The 23,279-nt window shown below is 32.0% G+C and overlaps 1 protein-coding gene across 2 annotated transcripts; it reads right to left on the bottom strand.

Annotated features, from left to right (window-relative positions):
* Nucleotides 1-2,991: 2,991 nt before the first annotated feature.
* LOC111045326 lies at nt 2,992-23,197 on the bottom strand. Of its 2 annotated transcripts, none has more exons than XM_039427374.1 (6): nt 22,997-23,197; nt 19,333-19,418; nt 12,778-13,681; nt 11,845-11,913; nt 10,181-10,270; nt 2,992-3,371 (listed from the first exon to the last, which is right to left on the bottom strand). In XM_039427374.1, exons 3-6 carry the CDS (start codon nt 13,672-13,674, stop codon nt 3,225-3,227), a joined length of 1,203 nt encoding a protein of 400 aa, XP_039283308.1. In that variant the 5' UTR covers nt 13,675-13,681; nt 19,333-19,418; nt 22,997-23,197; the 3' UTR covers nt 2,992-3,224. The 2 variants fall into 2 exon arrangements, with proteins under 2 accessions (XP_039283308.1, XP_039283309.1); XM_039427375.1 differs by lacking the exon at nt 22,997-23,197 and adding an exon at nt 20,324-20,717.
* Between the last annotated feature and the right edge of the window lie 82 nt (nt 23,198-23,279).

The raw sequence follows: 23,279 nt of genomic DNA, 5'->3' as shown, positions 1-23,279 counted from the left end.
CTTGGCTGAACAGCTGTGGATAGTAAAAAAGTGAGTGAGCGAGTTAGTATGTGAAAAATCAAAATATCGCATCCCCAAAATCCATAAGATGACATATAGCCAGCTGTGGAATTTAAACACAATCAGTAGAGAATTGTGTTCTGTTTATCAATGAATAAAAATAACGAGCGAAGCTCGGTGCTCCGATATTAAATTATTGATGAATCCATATACAAGATGCTAAAACCCAAAACGTATGATGATCTAGTCCATTTCTGATGTAAAATATGACTAAACAGGAAACCACAGGATCAAACATAACCTATTATATTGAAAGAGAAACATTTCTGGTAAAATCTTCATTTATTAACACTTCTTCAAAATGATTTTCTGTTATTTATACTACACTACTACACTGCTTCGGTGCTTCTTCTATGGACATTTATTAATAGGCCTAGTCATTAAGCATAAGAGGTTTTTTCCAACTAAAGTACTAGTAGTTCTGTGAACAGTAGACCTCGTGCTCAGTAAGTTACATTAACCTGTTGTTATGTTTTCTCAAAAATTAATAAATAATTTATCAATTAAAAATGTCTAGAAGAAATCCTAAATAAACATAGAGCTTTCTGTCCTATCGTACCGTGACGTGTCGTCCCGGAATGTGAGTGTGAGCGCTGTTATCAGGTCTGGCTGCAACTGTCTGCCAACATTTTCGGCATTTAGCCGCCATCTTGAATTGAATTTGATCGAAATTGTTCGTGTCGGATACTTATATTGTAAGGACCATAAGTTCCAAATTTCAAGTCATTCCGTTGATTGGGAGATGGGATATCGTGTACACAGACGCGCACATACACACACACACACACACACACACACACACACACACACACACACACACACACACACCACACACACACACACAAACAGACCAATACCCAAAACCACTTTTTTGGACTCAGGGGACCTTAAAACGTATAGAAATTTAGAAAATGGGGTACTTTAATTTTTTCGGAGAGCAATACTTTCCTCACCTATGGTAATAGGGCAAGGAAAGTAAAATCAGACTATAGAATAAATTATTCATCATAAATCAGCTGACAAGTGATTACACAGATGTGTGGAGAAGCCAGTCTATTGCTGTATTTCCATAAGGTCTATAGTTTCAATCAGGTACTTGTGGATGAGAATACTGCGTGAGGTCTTCTGTTCACAGAACTACTAGTAGTCCACTAAACAGCTGATTTATGATAAATAATATTCTATAGTCTGATTTTTACTCGACTTGAATCTTAGTCACCTCACTTCGCTCGGTCAACTATGAATTTTGTAATTATAAGTTTTGAATTTTCCCCTAACAGGCATTATAATTTACATTATCCTATTATATTAAGCGTGCGATTTCTGTATTTCTGTTTATATCTTTATATCTGGTTATTTATGTTCAACGGATCTCGAAAACGGCTCTAACGATTTTCACGAAATTTGGAATATAGGAGCGCGATGTATGGAGGCGTCATGTTCAGTAGGCCAAAGTTCACCCAGGACTGTAGAGCTAAATGAAGTAAAATTAAGTGAGTATCAAATTTATTAATAAATAGGTCTACAAATAAATTATTTCTTTCCTATGAAATAAAAGATATTGACATAATGTGGTAGAAGTATGAAAAAGTACAGAATAAGTGCTTAAGTTCAAAATTCATGTTTCTAAAATTAAGTTTTTTTTTAAATTTGATGAGTTTATAGATTGATTGCTTGATAATTATTGGAAATTATAAAAGTTGGATGACTTATTGTTAATCAGCAAAGTATTTTGAATAAAGTGCAGGGGTTTGAGTGAATTTGAACAATAAACTTTCTGAACATGTTTATAGATTTTATCTTCAATATCCTAACACCATGTACAATATTCGAGAAATAACACAACAGTTACATTTTCATTGTGAAAACAAAAGAGGAAAGATCTATATCCGTCTGGAAGGATGAATGTTCCATTTATAACAGAATTTTATCAATAAAATGGAACTATGTCTATAAATTATTGTCTATTGACTATTCTATTTATTATGAATAAACTATTCACGCCGATGTATGCCAACAAAAAAAGCTAACAAAATCTAATAATGTCTAGCTGTAAAATCATAATCCATAATAGTTTAAGATGTGGTTTTAAAAATCTTGTCAGTCATTTATTTGTTAAAGCTTTACAAAGCTTATCATCGTAGAGTAAGGTAATATGGATAATTCATCATTTCTATACTGAGTTGGTGAAAATTATAGAAACAGCTTGATATTTCTTTCACAAGGATAATTTGACAATAGGTTTCATTGGGGATTGTATTTGAGTAAAAAATACTACTTTGTTGTCGCTGAAAAATTTTGGTCCGCTATCCTGAATCCGCCATTCTGAATCCAACTTCTTTTTATTAATGGGAGGTGGACATATTGTGATAATGATTCCGGGATTCCGATACAAAATTTAAAAAGGAAATGAATGGAAAAAACCGCCCAACAATATATCGTACCGTTTCAAAGATAGTAACATTGAAAGATACTGATAAATCATAAACAACAAACGAAGAGTTTGATTTTTAATGTAGGCCTACTCATTCATTTCATTTCTAAGATTCATTAGTAATATGTTTCAATATCTCTGAAACCGTTCGAGATATCGATGTGTGGTTATTTTGCCATTCATTTTCACTTTATTTGATTATATATCAAAATCATGTATCACATGCCCACGTTCCTATAAAAAATATTCAATTCAAAATGGCGGACCAAAATTTTGAAGCGACAGTATAGTAGAGTAGTATTTTCAATTTGAATAGGATCCCCAATAAAACCAACTGTCAATTTATAATATAAAAGAAATAATATATATTTAAAAAATATATTTCAAATATAAAAGGAGCTGTTTCCATAATTTTCACCAACACTGTAGGTAGAAAATAAACAATTTTTTTCGCATATAATTTAGGTACCAGAAATGTGATTGCTGAACAAAAATATTTTGTGCAATAATGAATATAATTCATAAATACGAAGTGAGAGTCTTAGAAAATTACAGTACCGGTATCATGAATTAGCCAGCAATAGGCTACAAGTGGAGCAGAAACCTTCACCATACTATACAGGGGCAATATATATTGATAAAAACTCTTTTAAAAAATAGAAAACCCTATTTTTCAAAAGTACTGTACAAGATTTTCTAAACTAATCTAGACTAATCTAATCTTGTGTGTTTAAATTGCAGTTGTGTTTGAAAATGTTGAGTTCAAATAATTGTCTCCAGAAATTCTAAATCTCATATCGAAGAACGATGCCCAATTTTCTACAACTGAAGGCAGTTGGATGGATACAATCAGCAATGTTACAAGCAAAGACACAATCTGGAAGAATAAAAGAGAGTTTTATTAAGAAATAATTATAAATAGTTGAGAGTCACTTTCTATTATTCAACTTCGATTGAGTGGAGTAATATATATCGTGGAGTGGAGTTCATATGAATATCGTAGATACGTTCATTTCAGGCATAATCATAGTTGAATATATAGATTTAATTCGAAACTACTGTATATCAACAACAAGTTTAGAGAAATAATTTTTATTTAATTTACTAATTGTTATCTAGTCATGAGACTATAATGAGCAAATTTTTTATCGAACCTAACCTACTGCTAGCCTAAATCAAAATAAAATACAGTGAAACTCTCACTAGAATCTCTTACTGCTAATGATAATATTATGATTTTATAATATTGCTTCACTCAATCACTGCTCTGCTTTTTCACTTGAAACCACTTGCACTACACTAATTCAAATGGCTTCCTCCTTTTGAGCCTCCGCACCGTTGTCTAGCAGCTAGAGAAATAAATGAAATAGAATAATAATATAATGGATTGAAACATGGAATTTATAGAGCTGAAGATTTAACAATAACAAAGCTTCAGAATGTGAAATTCGATATCTCTTGAACTCATTACTAGACCTGTGAAATTAACCTTCTGGATTGAGACGGAATGAGTTGGATTTAACAATAGATAAGCACATATTGGTTTTGTGAGACCGAGACAGAGCCACCGAAAGCCCATGGATGACAGGTACCGATAGAAGTTATATAGTGACCCTTCCAGCGGTCGCCAATAAAGGATAATCAAATCAAATAATTCATTCAACAGAGGAGAATATTACATTCAACAACAAATTCTTCCATGTTGGGTTTTGAGGGCCCTATGACCCAACATGTTGCATGTAGTCACATAATAAAATATAATTGCTAAAGCATGAACATTCTAGTCAATTCAACCTTTCTAATAGTTTCATGGATTAATAATAATATATACCGTAATAAAGTTATATTTTTTTTGAAGGTAACATTTATTTGCAAAAATCTTTCCTAATAAATGGATTGATTTTTATTGACATGTGAAGGGTCCTTGGCCTCAGGTCCCCGGATCCCAGAGACCTGAAGTCAAAGACTTCAAATCCCAAGAAGGTGCATTTTTGCTGTTGAATGCAACATTTTTTCATACTAAATGGATCCATTCATTATTATTTATTTCATCCCTTCACGAATGGCCCAGGGCTTTAGGGCCCCCGCCTAAGTACAAGGACCCCTAAGGCCCTGAAGACTTATCAAGGTAGAATCGGCTTTCTTGAATGCAACCATCATTCATCTGCAACATTTCTTCCTGCTAAATGAATTAATACATTCTTTTCATAGGGTCCAGGGAATTAGGGCCCTCCGCGCGGGGATCAAAAATCAATTAATTTTGTGGATTATAGATCCTTGAATTAGAGGAATGCCAAGAGGTATATTGTATATATTATGTATATTGCTTCTATTGGGATTTTTTGCTGAGGGTGATGCCCACATGAAATCTAGGCTTGTGTGTTTGTAATAAGGCGAATGATAATGAGAGATTAATGGGCCTACAGTTTTAGGTGAGTCTCCGAACCACCAGCAGGAGTGATTTTACAACTCATGAATAATAAAATTCATAGATTTATTATTCATAAAATATTATCATAATGATATAATATATTGTATATAATTAACTGAAATAATCTTGGGCAACTTAATAAATAAATCTTATATTCAAGTACAATGAATTTTATTTGAAATACAATGACAATCATTACTTGAAATAAATTGAAATAATAATAGGCAATTAAATAAATGAATTTCATATTTGAATGAGATTGTATTTGTAATAAAATGTCTGTCATTACTCGAAAAAATGGGAAAAATTATATTTTAAATAAATAAAATAAAGATAGCGATTGGCTAACTGAAACACGCTGCATTAACTTCAATATTTTTGTGCTTTGTTTACTATATGCTCATTCTCAATGTACCTAGAATACACTCTAGAATATATACCAAGTACATTGCTTATTCTAAACTTTCACTAAATGTGGAGAAACCGTGAAACAAATAATTTATTTGTGTAAACAAAGAAATAAATTCATAATTCAGTATGAAAAACATTGTAGATAGAAACTGAGACTAGCAAAACGTTAATCAACTACTCCTTTCAGATGCAACTTATTTGAAATTTCATAGAGTGATTATTCAATTGCCACTGCAATACCTTGACATTTTAAGGGAACCATTAATAGGCTCAGTAGAAATTTCAAAAATGTTTTATATTTATTTCCTAATCATCCAAAACAATATCATTCCAATCAACACTTGCAAAGTTATATTTTTTATATTACTGATCAGTATTTTATCAATTTCACAAATTTCTTACCATTTATCCCAATAATTTCCAAATTTTTCCCCATAGAAGATGACAATATGAGTTTACAGAGAAAAGAAAAATTGAGAAATCTACTGTAACACATAAGATTCAGAAATCCTTTTTCCTGTGTTATCATTATTCTTATTTAGTCCAGTCAAGGAAAGGTTTTAGAGGGAAAAGTTGGAAAGACAATTTTTGATCCCACAGTTCTGTTTAGGGTGGTAAGGAGGTAGACATATCAAGAGTCCTCATCCCTACCCACTGTGCTAAGGGGTACCATTGAAGGTACCATTTTTTGGTTTCTCGCATAAAACTAAAAAACTATGTATCCTAAGGACTTGACTGTCATATAATAAATTAGAGCTTACATAATTTCCTACAATATTCATTTCAAAACTTTTTTTATATCTCTCCTCTAGTTTCCGAGATATCTGCTCTTGAAGGTGTGGTGACATTTTTGAAAAAATCACGTTAGCCACCGATTTTTTTCTATTTTTCCTATTTTAATTCTTTAAGAATTGACGGGGAAAATCCATGCTGATTATGAGCTTATAGAGCATTAAATTTTCTTCAATTTTATGTATAAGTTCACGCTTTTACGTATTTCCCTACACCTTTTGCAGCAGCTTTAGTGTTGAGTGTGAAATCTCCATTTTTGCAACAATAGCCCAATCGACAAAGGAATTTTGGAGGGTATGTTTTAAACAAAATTTTGAACTTTGCAGCTTTGTTGAGACTGGTTAGGAGGAGAACATATCAAAAGTCCTCATTCCTAACTCATGTGATATAAGGGAATGGGGGTGGTTTAAAAGTTGCATTTTTCAGGATTTTGCTTCCACGCTCATATCTTGAGAAAAATGCATTCAACCGACATAATTAACTATTCGAAAATGAAGCTTGATAAAGTCTCTACACTTTTTGTTCAGTGGAATTTTGTGATATTCCCAACAGTTCACGAGATATTCGCTCTTGAAGGTGTGTAATTGTTAAATTAAGAGGTTTTTATCAGATTTTTTGCTGTTTCAGGGCTCATAACTATACAACAATGCATCGTCAAGATATGAGCGTGGAAGCAAAACGCTGATAAATAATTATTCATCCCAATAATTTTCAAATTTTTCCCCATAGAAGATGACAATATGAGTTAGGAATGGGGACTTTTGATATGTTCTCTTCCTAACCAGTCTCAAAGCTGCAAAGTTCAAAAATTTGTTTAAAACATTCCCCTCCAAATTCCTTTGTCAATTGGTCTATTTTTGCAAAAATGGAGATTTCACACTCAACACTAAAGCTGCCGCAAAAGGAGTAGGGAAATTTGTAAAAGCGTGAAATTATACATCAAATTGAAGAAAATTTAATGCTCTATAAGCTTATAATCAGCATGGATTTTCTCCGTCAATTTTTAAAGAATTAAAATAGTAAAAATAGAAAAAAATCGGTGGCTAACGTGATTTTTTCAAAAATGTCACCACACCTTCAAGAGCGGTTATCTCGAAAACTAGAGGAGATATAGAAAAAGTTGTAAAATGAATATTGTAGGAAATTATGTGAGCTTTAATTTATTATATGACAGTCAAGTCCTTAGGATACATAGTTTTTTATTTTTATGCGAGAACCAAAAAATGGTACCTTAAAACCACCCCCACCCCCTTAGCACAGTGGGTAGGGGTGAGGAATTTTTATATGTTTCCCTCCTCACTACCTTTAACAGAACTGTGGGGTCGAAAATTGTCTTCCAAACATTTCCCTCTATACCCTTTTTTGAGCATTCATTGCCTGGACTGATTGTTCTAGATCTTATATAACATACAATGCAATCAATATGGATTACAGAGCAAAAAAATGGTTTTGTTGGAATTCGAAAGAGATCATCCAGGTCATAGTTTTTCGTTCTTGCAACAATTTAGATGAGAACAGATAAAAAATAGAGAAAGATTCAAACAAAATAGAAGCCTATAATAGGTAGTCTATTGTTTCTTTATTTTTAGGTTGTGATTTATCATCTTGCTAGTTTATATGATTTTTGTAAAATTTTATTTATTTATCACAGAACAACTATTACAGACTACAGGCATTAAGCCCAAAACAGTCTTCACTACCATTTACAATCGAATAAAGTAAGTTACTAAAAGAAATAAAAATGAGAGATACAGTTCATGCAATTCACAAATACATAAGAAAAATGATGAGTATGAGTGAAGCATAAGTAATTGTAAGTAGTCTAAGCATAAATAATAAATACAGAATAAAACTAATCTAACTTATCCAAACTTATCTAAAACTTATCCAATAAGTTATAAAAAGAATAGGCCTACAATTGAGCATAGAAACAGGTTAAGGGAAAACATGTGCCACTGTGGGAAGAAAATTGATGAAAGCAGAGAAGAAAAAGAAAAAGTTTTAACAACAAATATTCAAGTATAAAAGTTAAGTGATTTTAACTGTAGGTTTGATCAACTCTATAAAATTAATAAGAATCATGGACATCATATTAATTGGATCAATTCAGAAACTGAATTCAAATTCAATTATGAATAGCCTCAATAATGCGCCTTCTAACCTCACTAACAGGGCCATGCACATCAACACCTTCACAAACGCTATTGAATAGCCTCAGAACCCTATTAATTGGAGAGCAGAAGTTATGAAGGGTCCTTGATCTTGGTACATGAAAGGTCCTAACTCTTCTGACATTGAACGTGGGTACCTGGAAACCAATCCTAGAGAGAAGAGCGGGTGAATTAATGTAATTTTTCAAAAGTGACACCACAAACATCAATGAAAACCTGTCACGTCTAGCCCTCAAAGAGTCCATATTGAAAAGGGATCTCAAACGTCCAGAAGGAAAACCCAAGGGACAGGCTCTTCTAAACTGCATATAAAATAGGAAGCGAAGAAGCTTATTCTGTACTTGTTCCACTCTTAATGTATCCTGATGAGTAGAGGGACTCCAGACAATAGATCCATACTCTAGGATACTTCTGACTAGCGACTGATACAGAGTTGCAACAGTCTCAACATTATTGAAGCCGGTAGAGTTTCTCAGAACAAAGCCCAATAGCTTGTTCGCTCTGCCAATGATGTGATCAACATGTGCTGAGAAGGACAATGTACAACTGAATACATTACCAAGATCCTTACACATTGCTACCCTCTCCAAGCACACACGTCCAAGAAGGAAATGAGTAGGAATGAGTAGGGATAACGAGCTGGATCAACCTTTCTGGAGAAAGTCATACATTTACATTTTTTTACATTGATATCAAGCTTATTCACATGGCACCACAATGCAACTCTATCAACATCAGCCTGCAAGGAATAGCAATCATCCAATCCTCTCACCTCTTTGTAGATCTTCATATCGTCAGCGAATATCAAGCACTTGGAGTTGGGTATCTGAAGTGGTAACTCATTTATTAATAGCAAGAACAAGAGGGGTCCCAGATTGCTACCCTGGGGGACACCAGACGTACTGAAATAAGCATGAGAGACCCTTCCTTGAACAGTTATAAAATTTTTTCTTTGAAACAGGTAACTTCTCAATAAATTAACCAAAGCACTACTAAAGCCCAGCTGTGACAGCCTCTTCAGCAATATACAATGATTAACACGGTCAAAGGCTTTACTAAAATCAGTATAGATCACATCCATTTCTCCACCGGCATCAAGTACATTGGAGGCATGCACTGTAAACTCCAATAAATTTGTCACAACAGATCTTTCAGGAAGAAAACCATGCTGATTTTCAGACAGTATTGGTCGTGAATACCATAGAATCTCATCATAAAGAGCCCTCTCATAAACCTTAGCAAAGACAGACAATATACTGATTGGTCTATAGTTCATGATGTCATCTCTCCTGCCAGACTTGAAAATTGGGATTATCTTCGAGACCCTCCATCTACTTGGAAAGACTCCATTTCTCAGTGACAGGTCAAATAAATATTTCAACGGTCTTATTAATAGCTCACCACAACCCTTAACAATGAAGGAAGGAATACAATCAGGCCCAGGAGCTACTCTAGGCTTTAATCTTTTGATTGCATATTGAATACTTTTCTCCGATAATGATGCAACTTCCAGAGTACTATTGGCTGTATCATGCAAAAACTCAATCCCATCACCCTCCTCAAAGCAAGCGGTGACTGGTGAGAAAACAGATCCGAAATAATTGGCGAACCCTGAGGGAATTTCATCTCCAACAAAATTTTTGTCATGCAGAGTCATTTTCTCACAAAATCCATCGGACTTGCGCTTCTCATTAACAAACTTCCAAAAATTCTTGGAATTGGAACCGAGGTCAGACTCAACTTTCAGCAAATAATTCCGATAGGCAACTGCAATCAAAGACTTATTGATTCTCTATGTAAATATTTTTTTAAATCTATAGCTTTGTATGCAAATAAAATCTTGAATTTGATAGGGTAATAAATCGTGCAATTAGTACTCACGCCCGAGAATGTATCCCTATCAAGTTTGAACGTTTTTCTTTCAAAGATCCGCTTTTTCAAGTAGTTAGCCTCAGCTTCATAGAAAAATATCTGTGAAATTTTAACAGACAATTATTCTAAGAATGCAGTTCAACTGAGTTGATAACAAGTTATAGTAGCAACTCTAAGACAACTCTATCAACTAGTAATGTCTCGCAGCTGAATAAATTCAGCAAAATCTTTCGATCATTATTGGTATTATCAAAGACAATATGAATATAGGGTGATAATATAATTCAATTACTCTATTGTACTATTAGTATTGTATTACTGAATGAAAAGTTACGAGGATGACCAAAATGGCCTCTATTCCAGACAAGCGACTACGACAAGGTTTGTTAATTCTAAATATCCCTCACATCATATAAACCATTGAAGAGAAATTGATTGACATAATAGAATGTAACAAAATTATTAAAATTTTTTTGTGAATCAACTAGTACCAATAACATTCAGAGTGTCTACTGGGTCTTCAAACTGGCATTCCCGCGACCTTTTCTCAACCATATTTTATGATAATCCAAACCTCTATTGAAGTTCTATAACAACACTTGTTCTAATTGTACAGGTATAATCACAGAATAATAACTAAAAACTCGCTCTATAAAGACATGATGGTATTTTTATTATTTTTGGCAAAAATTATATGACTAATTATTGTTAAGCTCTCTAGAGTCTCAAAAACTATTGAGACAAAATGACTTGAAATTGTGTAAAAAGTGTGTTTTCAAATTTGTAAGATTGAAAATACAGCACTGAATTACATTTTAGTAGCCGATTATAATAATAAAATACATGTATATATTAATTAAATTCACTGTCAACGATATGATATTTTTTACAGATCTTTAGTGTATCATAACAAAAGTTACATAATATTAATGACTTAGCACTTATATTGTAATTCAAGTACAATAAAATTTCGATTATCTTGTAATAATTAAATGGTAATACTAGCACAAGCGACCACATAATACAAATAGACGAGCGCGAAGGCTGAGAATTTAAATTAATTGTACCGGTACGGTAGCATATAACAAAAAGTGACCAAAATAACTTCTAGTTTTTTTTCTTTGTAAATGGAATAACTTTCTCAAAAATTTATATTTTTATGAAATTTTTGTTTTACGTTCAACCAACAATACCATTATGTAGAACTTATCCTCAAAATGTCATGAATTTATCTCTCACCGAATTTGAAATGATCTGTCACATAAATTTGAACTTTAGACGCTCATATCTCATAAAGTAATAATTGAAAAAAATATTTATCCTAAAAAAACTTTTTCACTTTGATAACTATATAGTACATATACAAATCAAAAACTCAGTAAAAAGATACCAGTATAAAAAGTTGTTTCAGCCTTTTGCACAGCCTTAAAGTAAATGTGAATAGAAGATTACTTGTAATTTCCTTCATGATGAAAAATATTGAGTAACAGCCCTAGATATACTCTAGAAGATACCATAGTTAATAATTATTAATGAAATAATTTATATCTGTCAAAATCAAGGAAATGCCATGCATAATTCAAAATACAAACGAAATTGGAAAACAATAGAATGGTCTCAAATTTCAATTGCATAGAATATAATACCTATCATGTAATATCAAATAACCGTACCTGATTCCTGAGTTCAGGACAGTGGTCTTCCGCATCCATATTTCTAACAAGAAACATCACTGCTCTATTCTGTGATAAATAAGACTTGAGTTATTTTTTATTAGGTACTTTATAGAGAAATAGAAACGAAATTATAGAGATGAGAGATTAGTATAGCTTACTTCATATTTTTTCAATTATGAAGACAAAAATAAAAATCCCAAAAGGTGATAATCATTTCGTCAATATTTTTCATTCCGATTAAAAAATAGTTTTTTGTTTGTCAATCTCTAGCAGAATTTCCTAATTATAATTCACGAATTATTTTACTCTAGTCTCTTTTAAGTACTCACTAATATGTATCTGAATCCATCGAATTGTTTAAATACTGTACTTATTTTATTGCATGATCCTGATAAAAATATTAGTGAGAAAAGTGCACCTATTATTAGTATATGTAGTAGTAGCCTATTATATAGAAATTGGAAACTATATTTTGTGCCAAAATATCAAGTGTAGTTGCAATTCTACTACAAATCAACCAATACCATTCAATAATTGACTTCAACTAATTTCATATTATTCTCATCTATGATTTAAAATGCAGTAGAGAACATATTAATGGGAAGTTCAGAAATGAATTGCGTTAGAGAGCTCTTGTCTATAAGCTCTATTTTTCTTGTATGATGTTTTGTTTTAGTGGTAACTTAGAATTGAATTGGAGGTTAACTGTAAGAGAGGGCCGGCTAAGCCCTAATTATTCTGTCCTCCTAGGTTTTAGATAAAGGCAGCTAATCAATCTTTACTGTTACCAAACCTTTACAAAGACTGTAAAATCAATTTCAAACTACAAATAATACACAGCCTACTATATTGGTTCAAATAATTGGATCTTCATCCATACATACCTATGTTAAATAATTGATTCTATGTAAAAAGGCTACTAATACTGACCTCATTGAGAAAGTAGCCAGTTGAAGACGTCAATACATAAATATTGATTAACATCAAAGACACATCCAGAAACATTTTTTTGTGTTTAGCCGGATTGGAAGTGAACAACAGAACGTTGCAATGATGCAGGATGATGAAAGTTCTCAACAGTATGAAAAGCATAATTCTTTGCAGAAAAGCATCATAGAAATGTTTGGTGGCCAAGCATAATTGACCATGTAGGATTCTCAGCTCCTCCAAGTTCCTTGCCATTAGTTGACAATTTCCTCTGGCTTTCATTCCATATTTAAATTTCATTGTAACATTCTTCATGTCCGCAAATCTTAATGATATTTCGTAACAGATAAGCAAGTAGAGAGTATTCACGTCAATGTTCCATAGAATTTCCATCAGAATATTGAGTAAATATTGAGCTAGGAAATCGATATCGTTAGCACGGTATCTATGATAAGCTGTTTTTGCCATTCTAAGAATACCTAATGACATCAAAATCAATATCCAGCAGTAGATTTTATATTTCTTCCATGGAGTTTTGGTGTAGTATGAGTTCAGTTTTAATTGTATATCAAAATCTTCTATGGCTACCAATGCTTTAAGCAATGTATTATCCGTCAGATTGCAGTTAAAAAAATGAGCACAACCCAATATAGAACAGACAAGATTGAAGACAATGGCAGGCATTGGGATATCATCTCCAAAATGATAATAAACAAAAACATTCAGTAGCAAGAGTAGAACAGTGCCTATTGATATCCCTCTGGAAGGCTTCAGATCGTAGGCATGGTGGCAAAAGACATTTCTCAGAGATATGCCACCAGTGAATTTCATCAGGATAACCAGTGGACGGAGAGTTGAGGAGTAGAGGGAGAAGTCCAGGTCTTTGTTTAGCTTCTCCATAATCTACCTACGGCGAGAAACAGAAATAATTGTGATTTTTAATGAATTGAAATGCAGGTTGACAAACTAATTATTACAATTAATCATGGTGAGCAATTAATGCATGACTGTATAGTAGTCTATATACCGGTAACTATTATATAAAGTATTACTATACACGGAATCCTACAATGTCTATGATACTAATTTGTATTATTATAGCCTACCTATAAAAAGGTATTATTGTATTACTACTAGCACAGAATACAGCAGTTATAGTAGTTTTCTCTGCTACTAGTATGTTCCTTTTTAAATGAAGATCATCTTCACTTTTTAATACCGTACTGGTCACAACAAACTATATCAAACTGGCCTGCTAAATATTGGAATCATTGTTCCTCGGTTGGTAAAATCATTCACTGCTAGCTTGGTCTGATATATGAAGCGAATATTTTATTCTTGAAATTACCGGAACAAATTATTAAAAACCCACATTAATAAGAAAATCGACCATTACAAAGAGTATAGTGGATAGCTGGATTTGAAGCATTTATTGCAATGAGCTGGAAGAGCATAAACCTATGTTGAATCGATTTATATTTGAAATAAGGCTCAAATCCTCGTCAAACTTTTCTCCACAAGTGTGCGTGCATGAGTGTGACTGTGGAAGATGTGTCTCGTAGATGTAAAGATTATGTTTGTGTAACGCATTATGTCGAGTTTTTACGTTCCTCATGTGAACCAGTTTACCTAAAATTTATTATATTAGGTATGCCAATTTATATTACACAAAATAGTTTTATCATACTGAATAGTCATTTATATTATTGAAATATTGTAAGGTACTTATGAATTTCTAGAAGAAATCCTTCCTCAGTCACAGGCAACTAGGCCAACTACCTACTAAAGTGAGGAACCTTTTCCGATGTCTCTGTACGCTATATAGTATTGATATTTATACAATATAGGCTAAAGGATTGTTTGATGAAGAATAGAATATTATTCCAATTTCTATTATTCAAGTGGTTTAAAAATGGATAATTTTATCTAGAGACATATGGAATGATTATGAGAAATTTCAGCATACAATTTGTTGATACAAACATTGCTGTGATTAATCATGGTAATTTTAACATTGTAATTAGCTACAGATTCTGTAGTCATATTTTGAATAAGAATAATTTTATTCATTCAATGCATTAACAATGCTATCGGAAACGTCAATTTGACCGTACATAACTTCACATTACAGGATTTTAAAGAATATCAATTTTTTATTATCTCTTTTTTTAATTAATCCTGTTTTTGATAATTTAATATAGGTACAGAGTAACTAATCATTTATGTGATCCTTCAAGTAGCAAGGTGACATTTTGTAGTAGTATTTTTTGTGATCAAGTTGTTAGCTTATATAGAGCTGAAAAAATAAGTACATTCATTTAATTAATTCTGAAGCAATTTATAGAGTTGTGAATTTATGGATTTATTCATAAATCTATATTTATGTAATAAACTTATATAGTTTATTGCAATCCTATTGCACTTTTTTAAAGTTAAACGGAGTGTAAGAGCAAGATCAACTTTTATCAAAAATTTGATTCCCTTGTGTTGGGATAGCCAAATATTCGATTAATAAAAATCAAATTTCTATGATCTGATAAAATATATATGGTCATAGCATTTCAACCTCATGAAACTACCTTTTATAGTACCTTACGTCACATGTCCGGTAACGATAATTTACTGAATAAGTATGATTGTTTCTGCCCGAATTGTAGTTGAGGGCATAATTATAATACTAATGCGGTAAATACATTACCGTACAAGTAAGGTAGATATTTTTTGTCATATTTATCTGAGAAAGAATAATATTTCTGAGAAACAGAAACTATTACCTGCTGATGCTCGAGTTACTGCATTTTATAAACATGACCTAGCCCATAGCGCCTAGTTCATAACAGACACCATTCAAACCCAAATAGAATATAATTATAATAAAGGCCTATATTGTAAGATTTCAAATGAGTTCTTAAATTATTCGAGTTATTATATTGATTACTCAGATGTTATTAGGACTCAGTGGACAGTGTCTCCTAAAGCTATTTTCTAGAAGGCTGAATGAAGCACACACTGAGACACTGTTAAGTTAGGAATTTGAATCTGGATCAGTTTGATTGGGATAAGAAACGTATTCAGATGTTTTTTGATCATGCGGTAATGAAGGTTATCTTCTCAATAAAGTTCTTAATAATAAGAAGTTAAAATTTTTGTTACCAAGTAAAGACTATACCTGCAGGCTATTATGCAAACTATTTTGGAATAAGGAATTTTGTAGTTGTAGTTGACAAAACTTTCACCTGGAGCGCTGAAGGCAGCTGTTTGAATCAAGGTCTATAAATACAGGTCATGACACAATCCCATGATGCATTGCAAAATCGCCATTTTATGGAGTTCTAGTTCACCAATTTTCAAATTTATCAGCTGTTATCATTATAGATTGAACAACATGATGTGTTATTTTATTATATTGTTCAAGGGATATTGCTTGGCTTTGAATTGTAAAATGAATTGTTCTGACAGAATAATAATATTTAGATTCCAAATAGGAACTTAATTGTTGATCTCTAGATTTAATTGATTGGGAACTTGAAACTCTTTTTGAAGTTGGCCTCACATATTATTTACTGTCTAGTCCCAATGCCTTATAATAATCATAATCATTAAGATACTAGAATAAGAACAATTTTTAATAATAAATAAAATGAATAATTGAAGTATTTATTATAGAAATTTTGTTGTTAAAAAATTGAAAACCTGAATTCACATATTATTTGAACTAGAATATTGTTTTTAAAATGCATAATTTTGTTACAAGCAAATTGAATTAGATTGGATTTTCAAATGTACTGCCATAAAGACCCCATAAAATGGCTGCTCCATAAGGAACACAAGTGTCATGACCTGTATTTATAGACCTTGGTTTGAATGTTCCTTTTTTGAAACTAGGAAACACACTCGACTGTAAAGAAAACATATGATCTCTTTACAGTATAGTATGATGTAATGAGAATCATATATTTATTTGTTCCACAAACAGCTGTTTACCGGCTTGATTTCATGCATGTAAAACAGCTGATATTGAATGACTATGACAAAATAGTATATTTCGCACCTAGAGCAGAAAATGAGATTTTTCCGGCTCAAAATCGGTTTTCAAGTCCGAGGCTGAGGACTAGAAAAGATTGAGAGCCGGAAAAACATTTTTGCCCATGGTACAAACGATATTTTTCACCACACTACAGGTATTGCTGACAAAATAAATAAAGAATACTTGTTATATTGTAGGCCTACCTATCTCTTGATTTTAGTGGTAGAAGATTTGCAGTCAGGATTTCAGATTCTTTTAAAATTTCACTTGGAATATCACGGGCATCATAATCTTCAAGCATTTTTGAAAATTCGGAATGCTCTAATCAACAATAAATAATTGAATAAAAATGGTTGCACAGCAAATGCTTAATTAGTTTGATTCGAAATTCGAACTGAAATAATGGCGACTTCAGATGAAGAAAGTTGACACTCGCCCGATCTCTCAGATGACTTATTAACTACGGACTTCCATGTTAGCGGCTGGAAAGAGTACTCTTTCCGGCCTAGGCCGGAAAGAAACCTGTTTCTTACGTCAGACGAGAGTCGTCTGCAAACAAGGTCTTTCAGATCTATGTAGGGACTGGAAAACAGCTGCTTTCTTTGCAGTGTGGTGAAAAAATCATTACTGTATCAAAAATGTATGTATGTGGCTTTTCACCAACCCACCTGTATAAACCAATTCCCATTTAATTCATTTTGGGAAAGGATAAACGTGTGATGAATTATTTTGGTAGCTATAAATTATACTCATGAAGAAATAAGATTTATTAAATGATTTGAGAAAAATATTAATTGTTGTGTATTTCTAAATCAAGAGCTTGGCTTTGATGGTGTAGTATCGAGATTACCTATGTAGCCTATTATCTTTGTTCCATTATTAATAACAGATCAAATTTAATTCAGATCAAACAGAACAGATTTAATTTACAGCATTTCACTTGAATTTGCATTTAACTAATTGATTGATTGACTTGATCTTCTAGTTGTGTTTTTTTTTTTTTATATTCATGACCAATTTATTGTTTTTATTGTTGTTATTTTTATATACCGGTAAGCTTATGATGAACTGCCAAAAATTGAAAACATGAACATGCAAGGAATAAGTTGATTGATTGAATTACAGATGAAAGTGTAACGATGAGGTATCATGAATCGAAAAATGTGTATCTTTTTTGTATCAAAGTGTATAAATATTTAACAAAAACATATCATATTCACAACTCTCCAAGTAGTATTCTTGGGTACATTTTTGATCAGTTTTTGGTACGGTAGGTACCCTATTAAGGTAGGCGCACACAGATCGTCATCGGACGGACGGCACGCATCGGACGGATCGTACTTTTTTGAGGTGATGCGCACACTAATCGTCATCGGAGCATTGGCATTTTAGTTCATTGCGACGTATGTCGAGTCGAGTGTGAATTAGGAATTTGATGAACAAATATTACAGTATATAAGTGATGGATAGCAGTAACGGAGAAGAAGTTATAATTGTTACTTGTTTGTTAGCCGAAGATGAAGAAGAGGTACAGCGACGTAGGAAGAGAAAACGAAAAATGTGGATCCATACAATTAATCAGAAAATGACAGAATACGGAGAATTTAATCATCCATTTCCTGATTTAATTGAATACGAAGTTAAATTTTTGATATACTTCCGCATGTTGCAAGTAATGTTTTTTGAGCTTTTGAATGTCCTCAGACAACATATATAGTTGAACTGAAAGGCTTATCGCCGTGCGATTGAGCCTGAACAGAGATGAGCAATCTGCTTAAGGTACATATTTTAAAACTTTTTAGTTAAACCATTTCATGTCTGGATTTCTATATCTCGATCAAAAACTTCTAAAGACGTTTAAATTAGCATTGACATAAGGCAAAATTTCTAACTAGTGACATTAACTAGTTTCTTAAGTGACATTATGCATAATATCGTATGTTATTTTTTTGGTGTGATTATGGATTTCTATTTATTCTAATATTATACTATACTAAATATACATTACCAATTAATTATAGTACATTTATGTAATACAGTATATTAATAGCTGATATTTTACTCTACTGTATTTTGATACATTATTATGTTAAGGACATAGTTAGTTTTGATACTGATTTAGGACATATTTAATAACAATCAAAACTTTAGTATATATTTTTAAAAAATTAAAACCCTATCAAATAATATTTATTTTTACACTCTACAGAATATACAAGGGAATAAATAAATGCCGGTGAGTCATTCAATCCGATCGGAGCCGTCGGCTTCAATGCTCCTCTCGGAATTCCTGACGGCATTTCCGATCTACGATGCGTATACGATGCGGATAGGTATGCGCACTCCAATTGAAAATAATGCATCAAATCTAATCTTCCGATCCGTCCGATGCGTGCCGTCCGTCCGATGACGATCTGTGTGCGCCTACCTTTAGTTTTCTATGGTATCTATTTTTTATGTTCTATAGTATATTATGCAAAAATTGCAATGGATTGATCTAGCCATGAAGTAGGCTTTTATACTATACTTACAAAATAAACAAGCTATTCATTCATCCATATCAAGAGGACACATAATGCTTTTTGTTTTGAAGTTCCAATATACCAGTTGAAGGAACCTGAAAAAATCACAAATTTTAAAAATCCTTTTCAAATAGAAGGGACAGCTTCACAGATTTTTCAATCTCATCGATGAATAGTTAATAACTCCATCAAGTAGAAATCTCAAAAAGTGCCCTGAGGTCAAGTGTTTTGATAGTCATCAGAAATAAATAATTCTCTTATCTTTTTTTCTAAGACTATGAAGACAAAAATATTAATTTTCTAATTGAACGAGCCACCTATAAGTTATTTTCCGACAAAAGAAGGATGATTTAAAAAATTCATGCTCCAAAAATTAAGGAGGATGACAGGTTAGAGATTGATTTTGTAATAATTGAAGGATGATATCTCGTAAATCTGAAACTAGATAATGAACTAAGTCCTTCGAAAATAGTCGGGGAGTGCAGGTGTCTGAGTGTAATCGAACAATGAACTTTTTGAACATTTTTCTTGATTTTATCTTTAATTTCTTCATTCCACCATGTAATAATATTATTATTTATAGAATAGAATTATATAGTACCCTTTGAAATTAATAAAATAATAGATTAAGAATCTTAATCTATTATTTTATTAATTTTAAATGGTACTATATTATTACATGGTGGAATGAAGAAATAAAGATAAAATCAAGAAAAATGTTCAAAAAGTTCATTGCTCGATTTCACTCAGACACCTGCACTCCCAGACTATTTTCGAAGGACTTTGTTCATTATCTAATTTTAGATTAAGATTGTATTCTTAATCTATTATTTTATTAATTCCAAAGGGTACTATAATACTACTTTTTTAATAAAAGAAAGTAGCCCTGAATTCATACATTTCAAGAGAATGTTATGGGTTTGGGTTGTTTGAAGTTGATTTTGCTAGTGGCTACATCCAATGAATGAAGGAACAATGATAACTCCTCATAAATACCTACCGTACCCTCATCCGAGAACACGTATGCTGGTAGGCCAAATACGGAAAATAGATGAGTAAAGCACTTCATAACAGTAGTTGAGCAGAGACAGATGTAAACAAACGGAAAACGAGATTATTCATCAACAATTGTTAATATTCACATTTTCTTAGTTCTCAGTGTTGGATGACAGTCTGAGATCGTTTGAAATCCACATGGAGGCGGTTCATTGGAGCAGTGGATTCTAGCCTATTGGATACCACTCAGGAGTTGGCGTGTTTAAAAGAGGCTCTATCAAACATTTGGGATCAGATTTAATTTAGTTATCAGTGACGAATAGACCAAGATTATTGAGTAGAATGTTTATTGAATTTCCATGAGAAATGTTTGCTTATTATAAATAAAAAAATCCCAATTTCTCAATACACTAAATCTGCGTTTACACCAAAGTTATTTAAAAAAATGTTAATAACTTAATCCTTATAGATTCTATTAGATTGAACATCACTTATCATACACATAATGAACTTACTGTATGTGTTTGTCAAGCTCTGTTCAATCTGATAGAATCTATAAGGATTAAGTTATTAACATTTTGTTAATAACTTTAGTGTAAACACAGCTTTAGAAAAAAGTTTCTAATTCAAGTCATATAAGTTACATCGATTTTTTCTTTGTTCAATGCCTTCACATGTTGTAAACGTTTTGTACTAATGACTCAATTTCAAACCCACAAATGATGAATTTTGGTTTGTCCCAAATCATTCATTTTTTTAATTGAAGAAATTTTTTCATGGTTCTCAACTCAATTAATTTTACTGGTCAGTAAAATCAACATGATAACAAGAAGACAAGTTCGTAATGTTTTTATTGCCTGATTCAGAAAAGATGTTGGTACAAGAGGTAAACAGGTACACTGATATAAAAAAAAGAAACAAAAGTAATACAAAAATACACATACCGGTACAAGATTTCATTTGTAATCATGTGATCATAATTAAATCATTTTAAAGTCTATTGTAATTTTTGAGCTCAATAAAAATTAATTTATTTATTATAAGGTAGACAAACGGTAGAAACCCATTTTGCCATTTTATATAGAAAAAAATATAAGTTTTTCTACATCAGCTAGGTACACATCAAAATTGAATATGATTAGTCCTATAGAAAAACATATTTTTAAATGATTAATAAAATATGATATAAACAATAATAAATATCAAAAGCTCAGATACCAAATGAAATTCCTAACAATAGCAAATTATAATAATATAGCAGATAGAATTAGCCAGCAATACAAAAGCAGATAATTCAGAAGCCCTCCACCATACCAGACGTAATATATATTTAATTAAAGCAATATTATCAAAATCGACAACCCACATTTTTAAAGTATCACAAGATTTCATTTAATTGGCTACTTTACATTCAAGAAAATAGTTATTTGTGCAACTAGTGCGCAAAGTGACACTTTGCTGCACTGAAAGAAACGTTTACGCAGGAGCCGTAGGCGAGTGCAGAATGGTTTCCTGAGTACAGGAATGGAAATTTTATGCACGTATTTCTCATTAAATTTTTCCTACAGTTACCATTAAATAATATGGAAAGTGAGTAAGTATGGGAAGAATGTCCTGAAATCCATCAAATGTTTGTCTGTATGATTTTGTAATTAATAACAAATTTAATTAATTTGAAAATTCATTTGTTCAAAATAAAAATGTTCTATTTGTAAATTTTAAAATTTCTTAATCTTTAAATTTTCAAACTTTTGAATTTTTCAATTTAAAATTTTGTAATTTTTGTTTCAAATTTTGAATTTTTTCAAGTTTTAGTTTCATTTTTTTAATTTTCAAATTTTTATATTTTCAATGTTAATTATTTATTTTGTCAAAATTACATAATTTTCATTGAAGTTGAAAATTCTCAGCCAAAAAAAAAAACTGTGAATGAATTTGAACTCCCAACCTCATCATCCTTGTCAATATTTCCTTTTTGTCATAGTCATTCAATCTCAGCTGTTTTCCATGCATGAGATCAAGTCGGTAAACAGCTGTTTGAAGAACAAATAAACATATGATTCTCATTACAGCACACTTCACTGTAATGAAACCCCATATGTTTTCTTTACAGTCGAGTATGTTTCCTAGTTCGGAAATGGGAACAGCAAAACTGCTACAAAAAAAAAACCACCTCCAGGTGGAAGTTTTGTCAACTTCCACAAAATTCTTGATTTGGAATATGTAAACTAGGTTATGTTTATAGAATGCATTTAGTAACTTCAGCACAAGCAGGTAATGTTTTCTATTTCTCCTCACAATTATTCTTCTTTGGATTATTATGACAAAAAATATTGTACGTTACTTGGACGTGAATGTCTTTTGCAGTGCTTGAATGAAATTCTATTCTCGGCTAATGCCTCGACTAGGAACATCATTCTCACCTGCAAAAGGCCCCTTCCCGTCCATGTGACATAAGATACTATTACCAGTCCAGTACGCTCTCAACTAAGCTACTGAGCCACTCTCTGATGATTGACTACTATTGAAGGGGGTTCATCTTATGTAAGCATTGAAATTACTACCACAGTCAGTGTTACCAACTTAATTTCTATTTTCCCGCACTGGTCCTCTATAAATAACCTACTAACTATTTTGCATTGTCATGCTGCAAATCTGGAGTACACAAAGTACTTACTTTGCGCACTAGTGCGGAAAAGTGATTCTTTGCGGCCTGCAATCGGAAATGGTCACTTTTCCAGATATCAGTAGGAAGAAAACATTTTCAGAGTAAGCCAGCCTATGTTATTCACATAAACGTATGTCATTATTCTAATAAGCACATAAGAGTCCTAGAAGTTGATAGAATTATTGGTAATTCCACACAAAACACTCTATCCCACATAATTATTCTCAAAAGTCAGATATCAATAGAAGTCACTAAGTTTGAATTAGAAAATATTTCATCGTTATTCCATTTC

Source organism: Nilaparvata lugens, chromosome 4, assembly GCF_014356525.2.
Source record: "Nilaparvata lugens isolate BPH chromosome 4, ASM1435652v1, whole genome shotgun sequence".
In the NCBI taxonomy this organism is placed as follows: domain Eukaryota; kingdom Metazoa; phylum Arthropoda; class Insecta; order Hemiptera; family Delphacidae; genus Nilaparvata; species Nilaparvata lugens.
Note: the sequence above shows the minus strand (reverse complement) of the source record. Positions and strands in the feature narration are given on the sequence as shown.

Bases quoted from the DNA above. Each gene is read 5' to 3' on its own strand.
- LOC111045326 (XM_039427374.1), bottom strand. From the start codon at position 13,674: ATGGAGAAGCTAAACAAAGACCTGGACTTCTCCCTCTACTCCTCAACT. The intron at 11,914-12,777 runs GTCAGTATTAGT...TATTTATCACAG, and splicing joins CTGGCTACTTTCTCAATGAG to AATAGAGCAGTGATGTTTCT. The intron at 3,372-10,180 runs GTGAGTACTAAT...TTATTCTTCCAG, and splicing joins ATAGGGATACATTCTCGGGC to ATTGTGTCTTTGCTTGTAAC.